The sequence below is a fragment of the Heptranchias perlo genome, chromosome 13 (genome assembly GCF_035084215.1).
Source record: "Heptranchias perlo isolate sHepPer1 chromosome 13, sHepPer1.hap1, whole genome shotgun sequence".
Classification (NCBI taxonomy): Eukaryota; Metazoa; Chordata; class Chondrichthyes; order Hexanchiformes; family Hexanchidae; genus Heptranchias; species Heptranchias perlo.
In genome coordinates, this window is record NC_090337.1 from 45,398,239 (window position 1) to 45,416,804 (window position 18,566).

The window sequence follows — 18,566 nt, forward strand, 5'->3', positions numbered from 1 at the left end:
CTATGTGGGGCAAAAGCACAGAAGCAGTCAGTTGCAAAAGTATATTTAAAAGTGCTGTCACATTTCAATAAATTGCACGAAAGTATTTTTGAAGATCTAATATAATACAAATATGTTGAAAAAAATTTACAGTGGAACTTCATTATAGCCAACTCTGATGTCACAAGCTTCCCTTATTACAATATTTTTTTCCCCCTGGTCCAAGGATAAACTCCATTGTAGCGAGCAGAGGGATTCAAACCTCCATATGTTTAACCATTTTTAAGGAGAACTAATTTAATGTAACTTCAAATGTTTAAAACTTGTGTTTAAAATTTAATAATTACTGACTTTAAATCCAGGCAATATGAGAAATCATTGTATTCCAATTCATTGTTTTTCTCTAAAATGCATAGCTAAAGCGTACTGAGAGGTTTCCATCGTCCTATCATAGTGCAATGGAAATGCTGGTGGCAACATTGGGAGACCTAATTTACAGAAAATTCAGAGAAGCTGAAGAGGAAACCAAGGAAGCAAACCATTACCTTGCCATGTTTGTAAAGGTACAATTTTTCTCAGTCTGAAAATGCTTCACACAGCCAATGCCTGACCAGGTGTTTGGAATGCAAAGGGAAGAGTAGATGATGGCTGGGACCAGGTAGAAAATGCTGTGCATTTTTAGATTCATAGGGGTCGATTTTAGGATGGCTGAGCGGGTGCATTGGGGGTGGGGGGGGGCTCGTAAAATCGGGGAATCCCGGAGCGGGTCCGGAGCCCGGCTCCAACCCGCCCACTTCCGGGTTCCCCAGTGATGCTTTCAGGTGCCCGCGCAGCTCTCGCATGCAGGACTCCCACTGGCAATTAAAGCTGGAGGGATGACAATTTAAATACTTACTTACCTAGTTGAGGTACTTGACAGTCCTCATTGATAGGAGATTTTGGCAGAGGTGCAATTTTCATGGATCCTCAGCATGTTTCCCGTGCTGTGGGAAACACTCCCTGTTGGAGCAGACGTGTTTCAGCCAGCAGCCGGTGGGAGATGCAAAGGATTTGTTGACAGTTGGGGGGAATGCCTCATTCATTGCAGCAGGGCACTCTGTCACTTCAGACGAAGTTTTGGCTGCAACACCTTTATCTTTCCATTCAAAATTATCAATTTATATCCTAAATTCAAACACATTTACCTACTTTGCGGACCCCTTCAAACTCACACCATCAGGATGGGGGGGCGCCATGGCTGCATTCATCACTTCATCCGAGGACGAGCAACATCACCAACCTCGCCAGGCACGCCGTCCACCTCCACCACGTGGAGCTCCACAACACAGTGCTGCGCCACAGGCATCTGCACAAAATAGTCGTGCAGCTGCACAAACACCCACTGTAGGATGACCCAATGGGTGGCATCAAGTGTGGGTGTTCATGGAGAACCTCATGAAAGGGACTTATTGCATGAGCCAGTCAAGAATGGCCAAGATGTGACAGTAGTGGTGACAATATAATATTTAATGTGAGTTGAACCAAAATCAAATATAAATAAAAAACATGACAAACTGTCAAACACCCTTGTGCATCCCCTTTGTGCTCATGAAACCTTTGCCTCACGCTTCCTACTACTCATAAGTGATGCATCCCCTGTGGCTGCAGGGGATGCATCACTTATGCAGAGGTAGAGGTTGGGTGAGGGTGACCGTGAAAGAGATGCATCAGAGGGTGAGTATAAGACAGAGCCATGAGATTGTATGAGGATTGGGTTGAGTGGTAGTGGTGGGATGAGTACTGGGGAGGTGAGTAAGTGCAGGTAAGTTGAGGATGAGGTTTGAGTGGGTGTGAGGAGTGATGTGATAGAGTAGTGTTGGCAGTGCAGAAGGAGTTGTGGGGTGGGGCGGTGATGTGGAAGACGGAATGTCGGAGAATGAGTAAGTGTGCTCACTTTGGCTGACCTAGTTATGTCACTGAAGCGCTTCCTGCACTGTATTCAGGTGCGGGATATGTTGCTGGTGCTGCTGACCTCCTCTGCCACCTCGAGCCAGGCCTTCTTGGTAGCAGAGGCAGGCCACTTCCTCCTGTCCGCCGGGTAAAAGATCTCTCTCCTCCTCCTCACCCCATCCAATAAGACCTGGAGTGAGGCATCATTAAACCTGGGAGCAGCCTTTCCCCTGGGCTGTTCCATGCTGTAATTTTGGCTGTTTGCTGCAGGAGCAGCATTGGAGAACCGCCCCTTTAAATAGGGCTCCTCCAGCTGACAGCCTGTGATGCGGGTGCGCAGTCCACCCACTGCGCAGGTTTCCAATGGGAAACCCGGAAGCCAAGGTAAGTGGCTTCAATTTACTCACGATCGCGTGGGGAACCCACCGATTTTACTGGGTGGGTTACCCAAGCGCCCAGTCGATCCCCCGCTGCCAACCCACCTTCCTGGTAATTTCGGGGCCATAGAGTTTTAAAACACAGAAGGAGGCAATTTAGTCCCATTCTCCTCATACCCTTTTTAATTTTTCTTTTCAAATCATTATCCACTTCCCTTTTGAAAGCTATTATGGATTTTGATTCCACCACTGTTACGGCCTAGAAATTCAGGCCCGCCTATCTCTGGGCAGATGGGGGGTTGCAGGGAACAATCCCTGTGGCTGAGGCCCATCTGATATTGGGCCTCGGGCATCATTTCCTTTGAGCCGGCGAGCTGCAGACATAACAGGCAACTCATTCATTGACCACTACTCTGCTTTCCATCCTTTGCCAACTTCTTCTCCCAGTTACCACATTCCCTTTGATACCAAATGCTCTAATTTTATCAACAAGCCTCCTATGCAGCATTTTATCAAACTCAATTTGAAAATCCATGTACACATGATAAATTACATTTTCTTGATCAATTCTCTACTTCTTCAATAACTCTTTTAAATTTGTCAGACACGATTTGGCTTTTACAAATTCATGCTGGATGTCCTGAATTAACCAAGGCCTTTTTAAGTGAGTATTAATTTATCGATAATATGGCCTCTGGAAGCTTACCCTGTGCAACTTTTAGACTGACTGGTCTACATTTCTCCCTTCTTTGAGCAGAGGTGTTATGTTGCCAAACCTCCAGTCCTCTTGGCAAACACATCCAACGTCCATGTTTTGACACAGGGTCGGCACACCCAAAACTTGTCTGTTCTCTCCGCAGATGCTGCCTGATCTGCTGAGTGTTTCTACTATTTTCTGTTTTTTGTTTCCAATTTCTTCCTAGTCCCACATTTCATGTTTTGGAAACATATTATTAGTTAATTATGTAAAACTTGAATCATAAGTTTTGCAAATATAAAGGCCTAATAAAAATGTTATGTCTATTTAAAAACTATAGATTTGTTTTCAAAAGATGCTGCAAAACTCTTGCTTTATTGGTATTTGTGTGTGCAGCAGTGAAGCATTAATGCATTATGTACTTTTGGTTTTTACAGCGATGTTTTGCCTTTATGGACAGAGGATTTGTATTGAAGCTGATTGGTAATTACATGAACATCTTCAATCCTGGAGATCATAAGGTAATTTGCTCAAGCATTACAAAGTTGAAAATCCAGCAAAATCTCCAAGATAATTCCACGATGAGCAAGTCTATTTTCCATATGAGCCATCCTCACAACCTCTCCAAATAAAAGTGCTCAGTCATTGCTGAATTACAATGATACTGACCAAAGTCAAATGAGTTTGGGTTGAGGGCCCATTTGTTTCTTTGGGAGTGAAGGAATATTATGTTCAACTGCCTTCAAATCTAGTACTTGTGTTGTAAATTCTTTCTGACTACCCGTAATGCTTAATATATGGGAGATAATTTTAACCTCCCCCCTCCTCCCCAGTGAGAAACTGACGCATTCAGATCAGCTGCCCATTTTACACCCCACCTGATTTAACTTTCCATTGTCTTGCGTCATGGGCCAGGCCACATTTATTGCCCATCACCAATTGCCCTGAGAAGGTGGTGGTGGGCCTTTTCCTTGAGCCGCTGCAGTCCTTGTGCTGATGGTGCTCTCACAGTGTTGTTAGGTAAGGAATTCCAGGATTCTGACCCAGTGATGATGAAAGAACAACGATATATGTCCAAGTCAGGATGATGTGTCCAGTACACTCAGCCGCTTCTTAACATCACGAGGTGTGAACTGAATTGGCTCAACACAGATATCAATGATAGTGAGGATCCTGGGAAGATGCTGTGTAGGATCATCCATTTGGTCTTTTTAGCTGAAAATGCCTGCAAACCCTTCAACCTAATCCCTTGAACTCACATCCTAAGCTCCAAGAGTATTTGGGAATATCAATCATGAGGCTTGTTCCTCTAAACCATGTGAACTGCAGCCAGAGCCATTTGAAGCACTGATATGATTGTGGCTAGTCTGGACTGATGCAAGAAAGGTGGTTGGGAAAAGAGAGATGAGAAATCAATAGAAAGAAGAAGCAAAAGAGAGATAAAGACAAGAGATCAAAAGGAGTAGCTCGAGAGCAAAAACAGAGGCAGCAGGCTAAAGCAGTGCAACAAACAGAAGGACATAATTAAATCTATGAGAGAGAAGAAAAACCCATTAAAGACATGAAAGGGAAAAGCTAAACAGTTAAAATGTTACAAATGGAAGTTAATTGTCTTATGCGCTATAGATTTTTCCTTGGATTTTCTTGATGGATTACCTGTATACAGACACTTTAGAGTCGATTTTCAATTTATTGCCCGGGCATAAAACCAGAATTGAGAATTGGTCACTCCTTTGATTTCATAATGAGCAGTCAATTGGCAATGATCGTTTTACGCCCAGGTGGTAAGTTGAAAATCTACTCCTTCGAATCAAAATTATTTACATAGAATCATAGAAAGGTTACAGCACGGAAGGAGGCCATTCAGCCCACTGATTTCGCACTGGCTCTATGTAAGAGCAATCCAGCTAGTCCCACTCCCCCGTCCTTTCAAGTACTTATCCAGTTCCCTTTTGAAGGCCATGATTGAATCTGCCTCCACCGCCCCCTTGGGCAGTGCATTCCAGATCCTAACCACTCGTTGTGTTAAAAAAAAGTTTTTCTTCATGTCACCTTTGGTTCTTTTGCCGATCACCTTAAATATATGTCCTCTGGTTCTTGACCCTTTTGCCAATGGGAACAGTTTCTCTCTATCTACTCTGTCTAAACCCTTCATGATTTTGAATACCTCTATCAAATCTCCTCTGTTCCAAGGAGAACAACCCCAGCTTTTCCAGTCTATTCACGTAACTAAAGTCCCTCATCCCTGGAATCATTCTAGTAAATGTCTTCTGCACCCTCTCTAAGGCTTTCACATCTTTCCTAAAGTGCGGAGCCCAGAATTGGACACAATACTCCAGTTGTGGCCGAATCAGTGTTTTATAAAGGTTCATCGTGACTTCCATACTTTTGTACTCTATGCTTCTATTTATAAAGCCCAGGATCCCATATGCTTTTTTAACCGCTTTCTCAACCTGCCCAGCCACCTTCAATGATTTGTGCACATATACCCCCAGATCTCTTTGTTCCTGTACCCCTTTTAGAGTTAGGCCCTCTAGTTTATCTTGCCTCTCCTCGTTCTTCCTACCGAAATGTATCGCTTCGCATTTTTCTGCGTTAAATTTCATCTGCCACGAGTCCGCCCATGCCACCATGTCTATATCCTCTTGAAGTCTATCACTATTCTCCTCATTGTTTACTGCCCTTCCAAGTTTTGTGTCATCTGCAAATTTAGAAATTGTGCATATCTTTCATGTGTGCGCAGGGAAGGAAACAACAAAATGGAGTGTAAAATGCTGTCTTATACAGAAAATATCTGATTATGGTCTGGGACCTCTGAATATGATTTGTAACTACATAAATAAATATACTATATCTACATATGAGATTAGTCATGTGCTATTTTAGAGATGAAGGGTTTTCTGCTTTTGTACTCGCTGGCCCTCAATTTTCCACCCATTAAAGTGAATAATTGGTACATCATGGACTTGCGAGCGCAAAAGTAGGAATTCCCATCTGAAATGTCTTAAGAAATAAAAATCATGTTTATTACTTTCTAATTTCAGACTCTGTTTGAATACAAGTTTGACTTTCTTCAGGAAGTTTGCAACTATGAGCATTTCATTCCCCTCAACCTGCCGATGCTGATTTTGAAGAATAAATCAGGAAAAGGTAAACCAACTTTTCTTTTCAGAATCAGGGGGTGGGGTGGAGGTTGTGTAGGGGGTTGCGGAATCTTTTGGTGCCCAGGGCCCCAACAATTCTTACAGATTAGCTTGAAGTTTTTAATTTTTTGTTGTACCTTTGCTGTGTCGATTGCCAACTGCAAGCAATATGTGTTTCACAATTTTTTGTTGGGGACTAACAGCAATACATAGGTGAGATGGATTGAAACACTGTTCTTTCCCCTCTCTGGGGCAGGTTTCAAATCATTTCCAAATGGATGGAGTGAAAGACTTCTCTCTGGGCTTTAAGAGTACTATGTGAAAAGAGTCTGAGTCATCTCAATCCAGTTTCTAATAAGTGTGAGTTCATACTACAAAACTGTGCCTAGTTTGACACAAATCAGCAATCTCATTCTGAAGAGCCACAAGAATTAGTACTGTGGGAATTAGTGAAAGAATCACCTTGTTAAAGTTGAAGCTTAAGATTTGTTTGGTGCAGAATTGAGGGAGCTTTATTATGTATCTGGCCAATGCTATATCTGGCCTGGGAGTGCTTGATACTCATAATCAATGGCAAGCATTGAATGGCACTATATTTCCAGCACCAATGTCCCTTATCTGACTGAAAGTTTACCACAAAATATAAATTGCTACGTTTGTACATGGGGATTTTAATTGCCATCATGTATTTGTACTTCTTCAGATAAGTTTGCATATATGCATATATATCCAGCAGTCATTTCTAACAGGAAAGAAAATAGTATAAGTTTATAGACAACCTATGTGGCTGAACATTTTTAGTTTTCTCCTCTGTGATTTCCATTTAATGTTAATCAGGGCGCCGTGACGTCACTGCAATTGGCAGGTATTGGTAAGCATAGTCTTAGCTTTGTAGCATTTCTAAACTGAACATGACTCAATTGCAACCAGCAGTGCAGATGTTGTCTAGCACTTAGTCTGTTCAGTAGGAAATGCACATGGCTGTCAATATGTGCAATAGTGCAGAAAACTCATTAATGACTAATAGTAATTTAGATTTGTTTCATCGAGGATGGGAAACGCAACTGAGCGATATGTTTTTAAGCTTTAGTAGCTTTGATAAAAAGTGGCAACACAGGCTATGGTTTTATTAACACTGTTGGTGCCATCATTCTCCCCAGTTATACTGTTACATACATAGTATCATAGTAGGTATAGTACAGGAGGAAGCCATTCGGCCCATCGTACCTGTGCTGGCTCTTTGAAAGAGCTATCCAATTAGTCCCAATCCCCTGCTCTTTCCCCATAGCCATGTATTTTTTTTCCCTTCAAGTATTTATCCAATTCCCTTTTGAAAGTTACTATTGAATCTGTTTCCACCACCCTTTCAGGCAGTGCTTTCCAGATCATTACAACTTGCTGCATAAAAAAATGTTTCCTCATGTCGCCTTTAACTCTTTTGTCGATCACCTTATATCTGTGTCCTCTGGTTACTGACCATTCTGCCACTGGAAATAGTTTCTCCTTATTTAATCTGTCAAAACCATTCATGATGTGGAGATGCCGGTGATGGACTGGGGTTGGCAAATGTAAAGAATCTTACAACACCAGGTTATAGTCCAACAAATTTATTTGAAAATCACAAGCTTTCGGAGGCTTTCTCCTTCGTCAGGTGAATGTGGAAACATTTTTCCACATTCACCTGACGAAGGAGAAAGCCTCCGAAAGCTTGTGATTTTCAAATAAATTTGTTGGACTATAACCTGGTGTTGTAAGATTCTTTACAAAACCATTCATGATCTTGAACACCTCTATCAAATCTCCCCTGAACCTTCCTTGTTCTAAGGAGAACAACCCCAGTTTCTCTAGTCTCTCCACATAACTGAATTCTCTTGTTCCTGGTGCAATTCTAGCAAATCTCCTCTGCACCCTCTCTAAGGCCTTGACATCCTTCCTTAAGTGTGATGCCCAGAATTGAACACAATACTCCAGCTGAGGCCTAACCATTGTTTTATAAAAGTTTAGCATAACTTTCTTGCTTTTGTTCTCTATGCCTCTATTAATAAAGCCCAATATGCTGTTTTAACAGCCTTCTCAACTTGGCCTGCCACCTTCAAAAATTTGTGTGCGTACACCTCAGGTCCCTCTGTTCCTGCACCTCCTTTAAAATTGTACAATTTAGTTTATACTGCCTCTCCTCATTCTTCCTAACAAAATGCATCACTTCACACTTCTCGGCGCTAAATTTCATCTGGCATGTGTCTGTCCATTTCATCAATCTGTCTTGGTTCTCCATATTGTTTACTACATTTCCACGTTTTGTGTCATCTGCAAACTTTGAAATTATACCCTCCAAACCCAAGTCCAGGTCATTTAATATATATCAAAAAGAGCAGTAGTCCTAATACTGACCCCTGGGGAACACCACTGTATACTTCCCTCCAATCTGAAAAACAACCATTCATCGCTACTCTCCACTCTCTGTCCCCTGGCCAATTTTGTATCCACACTAACATATATAGATAAAAATGTTTCCATGTATGTTGGTCATAAATCATTTAAGACCAGTCAGAATATTTATTAATCCTTTCACTGGTCCAGATGTAAAATTAGGTTTGAATAGGATGCACTGCAGGCACCATTCGCCCATTTTTCTTTTTGCACTCATATGTTCCATTGTTTCGTTTAAACAAAATTATCTATTCGTATAGCATTTTGTGAATGAAGTAGATAATAATGATGGAGAAAATATTATCATGAGACAATGCACCAAGGAGTAGAACTTCCATGGGGGTTTCCTGATCTCTCGCCATAACTTAGGCAGAAGATCAGCGGAAATCCCGGAGAAACTACTTAAACATAGGGGCGGATTAGTGTAAGGGTCTGTGGGACCCATTCCCAAGGGCACCAGCCAATTATGAGGCCCTCAGTAAACCTCAATGTAACGCAGAAAAATTGCAAACAACCTTTGGATCAGTTTCAATTAAACGTAATATAAAGTGATATGATTCGCCTTATTATTAATGCAGTGTGTAAGTATTCTACTGGCCTGTTTCTTCATGCATCTTACTACATGTTTGTGTTTTAATTGATTGGGGGGATGGTTGTGCAGGTGGTGTGGAGGGACCATGAATCTTTTTGATGCCCAGGACCCCAAGAATTAATTCTCTGGGGTTTCTGCCAAAGATACGGTAGGAAATCAGAGAACCCCCATAGTAATTCTACCCCCGAAACTGTATTCAGATCAAAGCTAATTAGTGTAGAAGTTAAAAGTGGGAAGTTATACTTGAAACTGCATAGACCAGGATACATTACTTTCCATGATGCTGCACAGGCAACATCACCAGTCAATTAGAAAAACCACATCGGGGAAGAATTGCTCTGTCATCGTGTGTATTAAAATTACAAATATGTACACGTGGAATTTCCTCAAGGTTTCTTCCAATCTTCCACCATTACTACAGTAGGAGATTGGTGGATACGCAAGAGGAATGGGTTTACGACAGGAGATCAGGAGAAGCCCCGTGGAAATTTTACCCCATACTTTTTGAATTGATGAAGATGCTGCACAGAGTAGCCTGGAAAATTCTTCACCCATAATGTTCTTGAAATTTGTTGTAAGAACCAGGAATCAACATTTAAATAAATAGAACCTTTGTTCTTTGAGTTCACATTTCATGACTAAGGGATTTCTTTAGCTTATCATTTTTTTTCAGAAGTGAAAGTGAAACCATTTTAAAAGTAGGTGGTTATGCTAGTTTTTATAGTCACAGCTTGTCCAACATTCAGTTTTGGATGAGCCTCCATTTTCTCCAGCTAAACCTTGGGAAGACCGAAGCCATCGTATTTGGCCCTCACCACAAAATCGCACCCTCGTCACCAATTCCCATCCCCCTTTCAAGCCAATGTTTCAGGCTGAACCAGACTGTTGGCAACCTCAGTGACCTTTTTGATGTCAAGCTGACCTTCCGACCCCACCATTGGTGACTCTGCCTTCAGCTGCCTTGGCCCCATGCTCAGGAATTCCCACCCTAAACCTCGCTGCCTCTCTATCTTTCTCTCCTTCTTGCAGACCCTCCTCCAAAACCCCTTTTAACCAAGCTTTTGGTCACCCCTCCTTATTTAGAACAGCATCTAGTTTTTTCCCCTTATACCTCTGTGAAGAACCTTGGGGCATTTTTCTATGTTAAAGGAGCTATGTTGATGCAAATTGTTGTTGAGAGATGTATTATTATCTCTGATATAGGCACACAACCAGAATACACCTTGACCAATGAATTTTGTCGTAGTCATTTTCTCATTGGGTTGTTGCTCCGTGAAGTTGGATTTGCACTTCAGGAAGACCAAGATATTCGACATCTTGCTATTGCTGTCCTTAAAAATGTTATGGCAAAACATTCCTTTGATGACAGATATGAAGAAAAGGTAAATAATGAATCTATTTATGGTGTATTGATCGTACAGACACCTCTGTTTAGTGATGCTTTAAAAAGCTCTGACTTTTCAATTAAAAGGTTAACATTCTAAATTGTTTTAAAATTGAAACAAATTTGATTCTCCACTTGACCAGCTTCCAACTGAAGTGGTGCTGTTTAGATTTGGGGGGGGGGGGTGGATGGAGTGCCAAATAGAGGCCTTGTGCTTCCCAGCAGAAAGGAAGGAAGGGTTGGAGGATGAAGAATCCTGGGCCTGTTCTTACAACCTTCTAGCACCTGGTTAAATGGTTGCATTGGCAGAGTCTGATTGCCTGTCCATCTCTCAGCAGGAGAACTGTGGTCATTACTAGGGAACTGAAAGAAGGGAGAGAAATAAATGGGATGGAAAAGATTAAGAATGAAATATCTTGAGAGCAAGATCCAAATGTTACATAAAGTGACAGAGACTTAGATTTCTTCTTTCATTTTTTTGGATTAACTTGGCTAACATTTATACTTTCGTTCTAGATTCAACAGGAACTGATAGCCACTTTGTACCTGCCATTGTATGGAATACTTCTCGACAACCTTCCACGAATCTTTATGAAGGACATGTTTCCATTCAATCTCAGTTCCTCTAATCCGGTTAGTGTGTCAGAATCACATCAAGGAGTGACTAAGGCTAGAGTAATGACGGCTAACAATTTTGTGACCTATCCTGACATATATAAAATAATACATATGTAATGCTAGTTTTGTCTTTTTAGATACTGTGTTAATATATAATTCTGGAAATGTTGTTAATTTGCTGGTATTGTAATTGGCATAGTACAGAAATCTATAATTTTATTATAAGTACAATTCACTAACATTAGAGCATATACTTTGATGATAACTAAAAGTGGAATTGTTATTTTAGAAAATTGTTCTCTAAATTATAGGGTTCCAGGGATGACTTGAGTATTGCCGGTGGATCACAGAATCAATCAACCACACCAACAAGGAATACAAATTCACTGGAAAGTTCGGTCTCAAAAGATGTTTTGAATTCAATAGCAGGTATGTTGTAAATCCTTTTAGATTGATACACAGATTTTTTTCCCTCATAAATTTACTCCCATATATCCAACTTAAGCTTTGCTGCACTGGTTTTATTTGCCCATTATCTGTTAGATGGTGATTTTGCAAATTAGATTAATTGACAGTAAGAAAAGTAATTCGTAGAATACAGTTAATTTAAAAAATATATAAGTATTATTAAGCAATTGTAATTAAATCTAGAATGCAAACACATATTCAGTATTTTTTTTAATTAAAATTAATTACATACTAGTGACATTAATGGTACTATTTTTAGTTTTTTCATCTGTAGCTATTTCAACGGTGTCCCACGCAGACTCCAGAGGTTCACTTGGTAGTCTGGATTCTACCTCAGGTGCATGTGAGAAAATGATTGAGAAACCTGATTCCTGTGAAAAGGTATAATTTAAAGAAGTGAATTGTGGTTTTCACGTTATTTGGAGACATGAGATCAGCTTTTTTGTTTATCTTATTTCAGACAGAGCCGTGTAAAAGCAGTGGATATTGCTGCATTTCTGATGCATGAGACTTTTCTTGTTGGGATTTGTATCCATTTTATATCATTACTTCCAGGCTTCCCACTTCATGTTGTTCTCCTGGCCTAGAGGGAAAACAAATTTGGGCAATGTATTTTTCCTCCATGGCCATTGTAAATGGTGCTCATTACTGGCAAACAGTCTGCAAGGCAAATTGGTTGCTTCCTGCCTGGTGCCACAAGTCACTAGTGACTAAAAATCAGTGTTCGAGGGTGACCAATTGCTGGTGTAACTCTCCCACATAGCAGGATAAAGGTTCATATGTTATATAGTCGGCAAGTGTACTTGATTGCAATTAGATCCATCTTCATGTAAAACAGTGATATCCATATTATAGCTTGTCGGCCACTAGCAGCTCAATTGCTCTTGAGCTTTTGCAGATGTGCTACTCCATGTGTCTCCATGCTTTATTTCACAACTCTGAGATATCATTGGAGCTCACATTCAGGAGAGACAAAATGGGTTTATTAAAAAAAAATGTTTAAAGAAGTGTATGATAGGTTTGAAAAAGTGGTCCTCAGGCAAGTCGCAAGTCACAACTCATTAGTGTGGCTCGTGGTAAAAAAATGAGTGAGCGTCCCTGCTGTAAATGCTAGATATATATCAGTTAAAGGTCAACTTGAGATCTTCTAATAGAAAAATAAATACAGCGCAGTCACACATTACTTTAGTAACAATGCTTTTAACTCTCCAGGCTTATTCAAGACCATTGTCTTTAATTGGATCAGCTATTCGATTTGACAAATTAGATCAAGCTGAAATGAGAAGTCTGCTTACATGCTTCCTTCACATTATGAAAACTGTTTCTGAGGGTAAGGCTCTGCTTCCTGACATCATGAGGCTCAGACAACTGGCTCCTCTGCGTAATTCTGATAGTCATTGATGAATTTATTTGGTACTGTAATTTCATTGTGTTTAAATGTAGTGTTTTCATAATATTTTATATTTATGGGATTACATTTCCTTTGTGAAAGGGAAAAAATAATTTGATACTTTACTGAAGACATGTAGGCTGCAAAGATACTTTTATGGATTTTGTTACATCACAAAATCTATAAAAACTAAATGCCTCTACCCACAAAGTAAGGTTTTACAGTTAATTGTAAGCTTAAATCCTAAACTAATGAACAATTTTTACATTTTTTAATGTTTATAACATTAAAGACATTAACAGTTAAATTGTCTGGGGATGGTACAAACTACATAATAATGAAATCATGTGTATGCTTCTTTCCAGAGATTCTGAAAGCCTACTGGTGCAAAGCACCATATTCAGAACTAATGGATTTCTTCAATATTTTAGAGTAAGTGGAAACTATTCAATTCTCATTTTTTTAGTCATCTGATATACGCCTAAGTTCTGGAATTTTAAACGAGTAAAAATGCACTCGAGATGTACGTAAAGGTTGTTTCAAATAAGTGTAGAGCTGTAACCGTGAGCTGTAATGGCATGATGGCACACTGCAACATTTTATCAAATTACTGTGCCACTGACAGGTGGGATGGGGGGGGGGAGGTGGGGTCTGTCTCCTAAATTCCCTGCATGATGAGTCCTAGATCTCCTCTATGTCATTATGTGGTGGTAAGCCGGGGTTTGGAGCTTCTCCACAAGAAGGGAGGAGAAATCTCCTAGTGGCCATTTACAGAATGGCAATAGCTGCAGCTTGCTGTTTCCCCTGGTTGACTGGGGCCTGTGCGGTGAAGTGGAAACTAAGACGGGGTAAAAATTCATGTTTAAAATTGTGGTCTGGGAAATGATAAATGTATAAAACAATTGAATTCAATAGGATTTAAATATCTGTGGATATAAAAGCATTATCATACCTTTTATTGCATTCTATATTCTACATTTATATCTCCGTTAATGAAGGTTAAATGTATACATGAATTTATTTTTAAATTCTGCTAGATATTCAAAAAAAAATCAGTATCCAATTTAAACAAGTGATTCCTAGATGCACAAGGGGGAAGTAAACATTTTAAATGTTTTTAATGTTGAAAATTTCTAAAGTACTGCTGTGAATTAAATGACACTGACATCAGCAGCACACAACTTGGCAGGAGAAATTGTCTATGTACATCTGTTTGTCTCTTCATCATCGGCCCAGTGTGAAATCCTTGACATAACACTTGGTTTCCAGAAGCAAATACTAAACTGAAAGCATCAGGCAATTATTTTACAGTAACATCACGGAGAGTGACCATTTCTTACTGAAACCTTTTTTTTGTTTTCTTTCAGAGTTTGTATTCAACATTTCAGATTTCTAGGAAAGAGGCATGTAGCAAGGTAATGATATTTACAATGCTATGAGTTTGCAGAACACTTCAATTACTTTTGAATAACTTGTTCTTAGCTCCACTGAAGGACCAACAGTCTATTCAGCACCTAACAGCAGCCATGCAGACCAGGGATGTTACAGGTTTGATTCCTGTTCTGTGCTCCTTAATTGACCTCAGCCGGGCAGATGCTACAAGTGGACGCAGCAGGATAGTGGATAGGAGGAGAAAAACTTGTGGTGTAGAAGGTGATAATTGTATGAGACAGTTGAATTCAATAGGATGTGGATCTCTGGATACAAAGGTTCCTGTTCCTGATTGCGATCCAGTTATCCCTGTTGGATGTGTATATTGAATCAGCTGCTGACCCTCACAATTAGGACTCGCATATGAATAACACTTAGAGAAGGTATAGGAAAGCACACAGCACCTTTGGAAACTGCACTCCAGCAAGGGGTCAACACCTTTAGGAGGCATGATGGATGGACTGGGGTGGACAAATGTAAGGAATCTTACAACACCAACTGTTGGACTATAACCTGGTGTTGTAAGATTCCTTACCTTTAGGAGGGGAAGAGAGTAAATTGGCAAGGGGGAAGGGGATGAAAGAATTAGTTTTGTTGTGGATGATCATGGAGTTCCATTGTGAAAGCCTAATACATTTTAGTGGGGCGAGAAAAAGAATCGCATTCTCTGGTATGACCTGATGGGAATGTATTATGTGAATTTATTATTTTTAATCAAAATATTTAAATATCAGCCAAAACTATTTGTGTCACGTTGCACTATGTATGAATTTCTAATTCAATGGATTCCTTCAAATGTCATATGAAAATGAAAAAATCAAGCAGTGTCACAAAATTTAATATGCTGCCAATTCCACAGCACAGTTTTCCCAAAGAAAAAATATTTCAATATTATATTGGAAAAATTATTATGTAGAGTTATTTAATGCATTGATATTTTCACATACAATGCAATAATGAAATATATATACTAACGGCTTATATATATACTAAGAGAACTTCCCCTTTGGATACAAATTGTCTAGTCTTACGGTAGTATTCCATGTTACCACCATGAAGTAAATTTATAAATACAGTTTTAATGCACACATCTATATAATCCACAGCAATTGCCCTGTTCAAAATTGTAAATTGTCTTCACTCACAAGTCTTACAGGTCTCAGAATGATCAATGTATTAAAATAGGCAGTAGGTTGTAGAAATAGAGATGGTAACAGATCAATATGTGAACCATTATTGGAAAGAACTGGGAATTTTAAGAGAAATGAAGGAAGATAAAAAAGAATTCATGAAGTGAGGTGGATTTTACACATGTTTTCAGCAACGCACAGTAGGTTGCTTAACACAGTGGGCAGATTTTCCTGTTATTGTGTTATTCTCTCCTGCCCCTTGGAGTCTAGGCAGTAAATTTGGAATGCTGCACACTTGTTCCACACACTGTCCCTTGCTCATTGGTACTTGCCTGGGCGCTGCACATAGAGGCTGTCTGTGCCTACAGCCTTTATAGTGATTTTGTTTATTACATGTTGTATTTAATTGTAGTATTTGCTCTCTTTTGCTAGTTTTTATTCCCTGTATCAGTATTTTTTTTCTGAATTAGTGTAGGACTGCTTACACGGTGATTACTATTCACTTATTAATCATTTTGTTGGAAACACATGGGAGAAATTGTAATGCATGTCACATGTTTTTGGGTTGTAAAGTTGAATGCAGCAGTGGATAGAGTCATTCTTAGTGAGAAACAAGTCTGTGAGCTTCTTATACTTATTATTATTGGAGGTGAGGGCAAAAAGGACAGGGAAGAAGAGTATGAGGAGATGGTTAATAGTAGAGAACAGAAGCCAGGGGTTATCTTTGCTCTCCAGAATGATCCTGGAGTAGTGGATGGTTTTGGCAGAGGAAGGTGTGGCCTTACTGCACTTGATATAGTCCAGACAGATCTAGCGATGGATGAATAAACCAGTTATGCATCAGGTATACTCAACTGTGCACCCTTGGACATCAGGGAGCAAACATAAGGTGAGATCAGGGGGATTACTGGGATGGGAGAGAGTAAAGGTTCAATCGATCTGCAATGATAAAATATGAAGCTTTGCTTCATGACAAAGCATTATGATCGCTGTGTTATATTTTCTCTTTTCAGATGGTGAAGGGCCTATTGCATATTTCCAGCATTTTTTGTTTTTGTTGCAGATTTTGAATATTGGCAGTTGCTAATAAACTTTTCTCAATCTATCTCAGTGTTCAAGAACTATTTTGTACTTTTTTTTAATATACACAACCTTCATCTTATTGTGTTTAATTGAAACAGGAAGTTAGCAGCTGCAGCTAAACTCGCACAAGCCAGCCAGAGTAATGGAACTCTCAAAGGGTCTAACCCGACTCATCAAAGTACTGGTCTTCTCTCTCAATGGTAACTTATTTTATTGGTTATTTATTGTTTGGCCTTATTAGATAATTAAATGAGTGATATGATTGCCCAAGATAGCATCATTAGTGTGTGGTAAATGGCTAAATTCCTAAAGTGGTTGTTAGCTACTGATAGTAATAACTCTAGCATGTTTTATGCTGGAGTAAGTCCTTGAGTTGATTACAGCAATTGGTTGCATTTTGTACTCAATGCCATATTTCATCATAAAATAAATAGCAAGGAAAAAAACAATTAATCACTCCCGATTAACATCCACCTTAACCTCAGAGAAAAATGGATATATTTGTCACCCTGCATTTGATGTGGTTATATCAATGTATTTGCAGAAAATCTGAAAGAAAGGATAATTGAGATATATAAATGAGAGGAAAAGAGCTGTTCTCCTCAAATAGTGAGATTTCAAGTTTAGCAACAATTTTATTTATAAATAACTAGTGATAACTGCAGGGAGTTTAAAAACGTAAGATATTTGTACTTTAGATTCTGTTGTGCCTCTTTGCCAGGATACATTCAGGCCATGACAGCCACAGACACGGAAGGTCCCAGACTATGCCTATAATACGTGGAAAGAACGCACTATCAAACCCAAAACTGTTGCAAATGATGGACGCCTCCAACATAATGACCAGTATGTAAAAAAAACACTTCAGTATTAACAACTTCTTCTTTTCGCGTGTGAAATATCGCCTCGTGTGCCCAGTTAAAATATTGTAAATCATACTGAATGCGAAAAGGCCAAGTAACTTATCAAACTCACAACTTGCATTTATATATTGCTTTTAAAGTAGCAAAATTATCCAAAGGTGCTTTACAAATCGGGGTTAGACCTCAGTAAAAGTCGGGAGAGGAATTTGGGAAGATGGCTGATGGTACTGCCAAAAAAGTAGGTTTTTAGAATATTTCTGAAGGTGGGAAAAGATGCAGAAAAGTTGAGTGTGGGAGAAGAATTCCACAGTCTATGGATAAGATGGCCAAAGGCTCTGCCACAAATGCTGGAGTGGGGCGGGCCAAGGGAATGCACAACAGAGTCAAGTTGGAAAAACTGACGGTGCACATCCACAGTGGGATTCGTATGTGAGGTTGAGGGAATAGATAAATTAAACCCTGATAATACATTCAAAATGGACACAAACTTTAGAAAGGACTAAAGCTTAGAAGAGTGAAAATACAAAGACAGTTTATGCAGAGGATGGTGAGTGTGAGGAATGGACTCCCCTGGGAGATAGTGAAGGGGGAATTGGATAGATATTTCAGGAAATGAGCAACTGAGAGAGATTAGTTTTTGGCACTGGCCAGATAGACTGCAGTTTCTTGCGATCCTGCACTCTCCTATGCTCATAAGACAAGCATCTATACAGCCTTCTTTTGAAGTTAATTCTAAAGTGTGTAAATGGACACCAGCTGAAGCATATAATTCTCAGCTGTTGGTGCTTTTGTGACATTTCACTTTCTAATAATTATATATGAAGCACAATAGGCAGACAGATTGAGGTGTTCCCTTTTAGCCTGTTTCAATTCATTATTTATTTTGAGTCTGATGATATATTATGGAGGTAATTTTGTGAGCCTACACTCCCAGTATGGATCTTGCTAAGTGAGGGTGCAGGTTGCAGAATTGGTCCTATGGTGTTGTCAGCCAACTTTGACCTGTGTGCCCATCTAGCAAATTTCACAAAATTACATCATATAAATTTGTA

General features: G+C 39.6%; 1 protein-coding gene across 5 annotated transcripts in view; it reads left to right on the forward strand.

The window, feature by feature from the left end:
- dock10 (dedicator of cytokinesis 10) overlaps window positions 1-18,566 on the forward strand; it is a 262,430-nt gene that overhangs the window by 191,040 nt on the left and 52,824 nt on the right. For 4 of the 5 annotated variants that reach the window (XM_067995400.1, XM_067995403.1, XM_067995399.1 and 1 more), the window contains exons 28-39: window positions 396-542; window positions 3,420-3,503; window positions 6,027-6,132; window positions 10,351-10,529; window positions 11,048-11,164; window positions 11,461-11,578; window positions 11,877-11,998; window positions 12,830-12,947; window positions 13,373-13,439; window positions 14,375-14,422; window positions 16,750-16,851; window positions 17,373-17,497. In XM_067995400.1, coding sequence (XP_067851501.1) covers window positions 396-542; window positions 3,420-3,503; window positions 6,027-6,132; window positions 10,351-10,529; window positions 11,048-11,164; window positions 11,461-11,578; window positions 11,877-11,998; window positions 12,830-12,947; window positions 13,373-13,439; window positions 14,375-14,422; window positions 16,750-16,851; window positions 17,373-17,497 — 1,333 coding nt within the window. The remainder of the gene's footprint in view (window positions 1-395; window positions 543-3,419; window positions 3,504-6,026; window positions 6,133-10,350; window positions 10,530-11,047; window positions 11,165-11,460; window positions 11,579-11,876; window positions 11,999-12,829; window positions 12,948-13,372; window positions 13,440-14,374; window positions 14,423-16,749; window positions 16,852-17,372; window positions 17,498-18,566) is intronic. The other variant, XM_067995401.1, reaches the window with a different exon arrangement.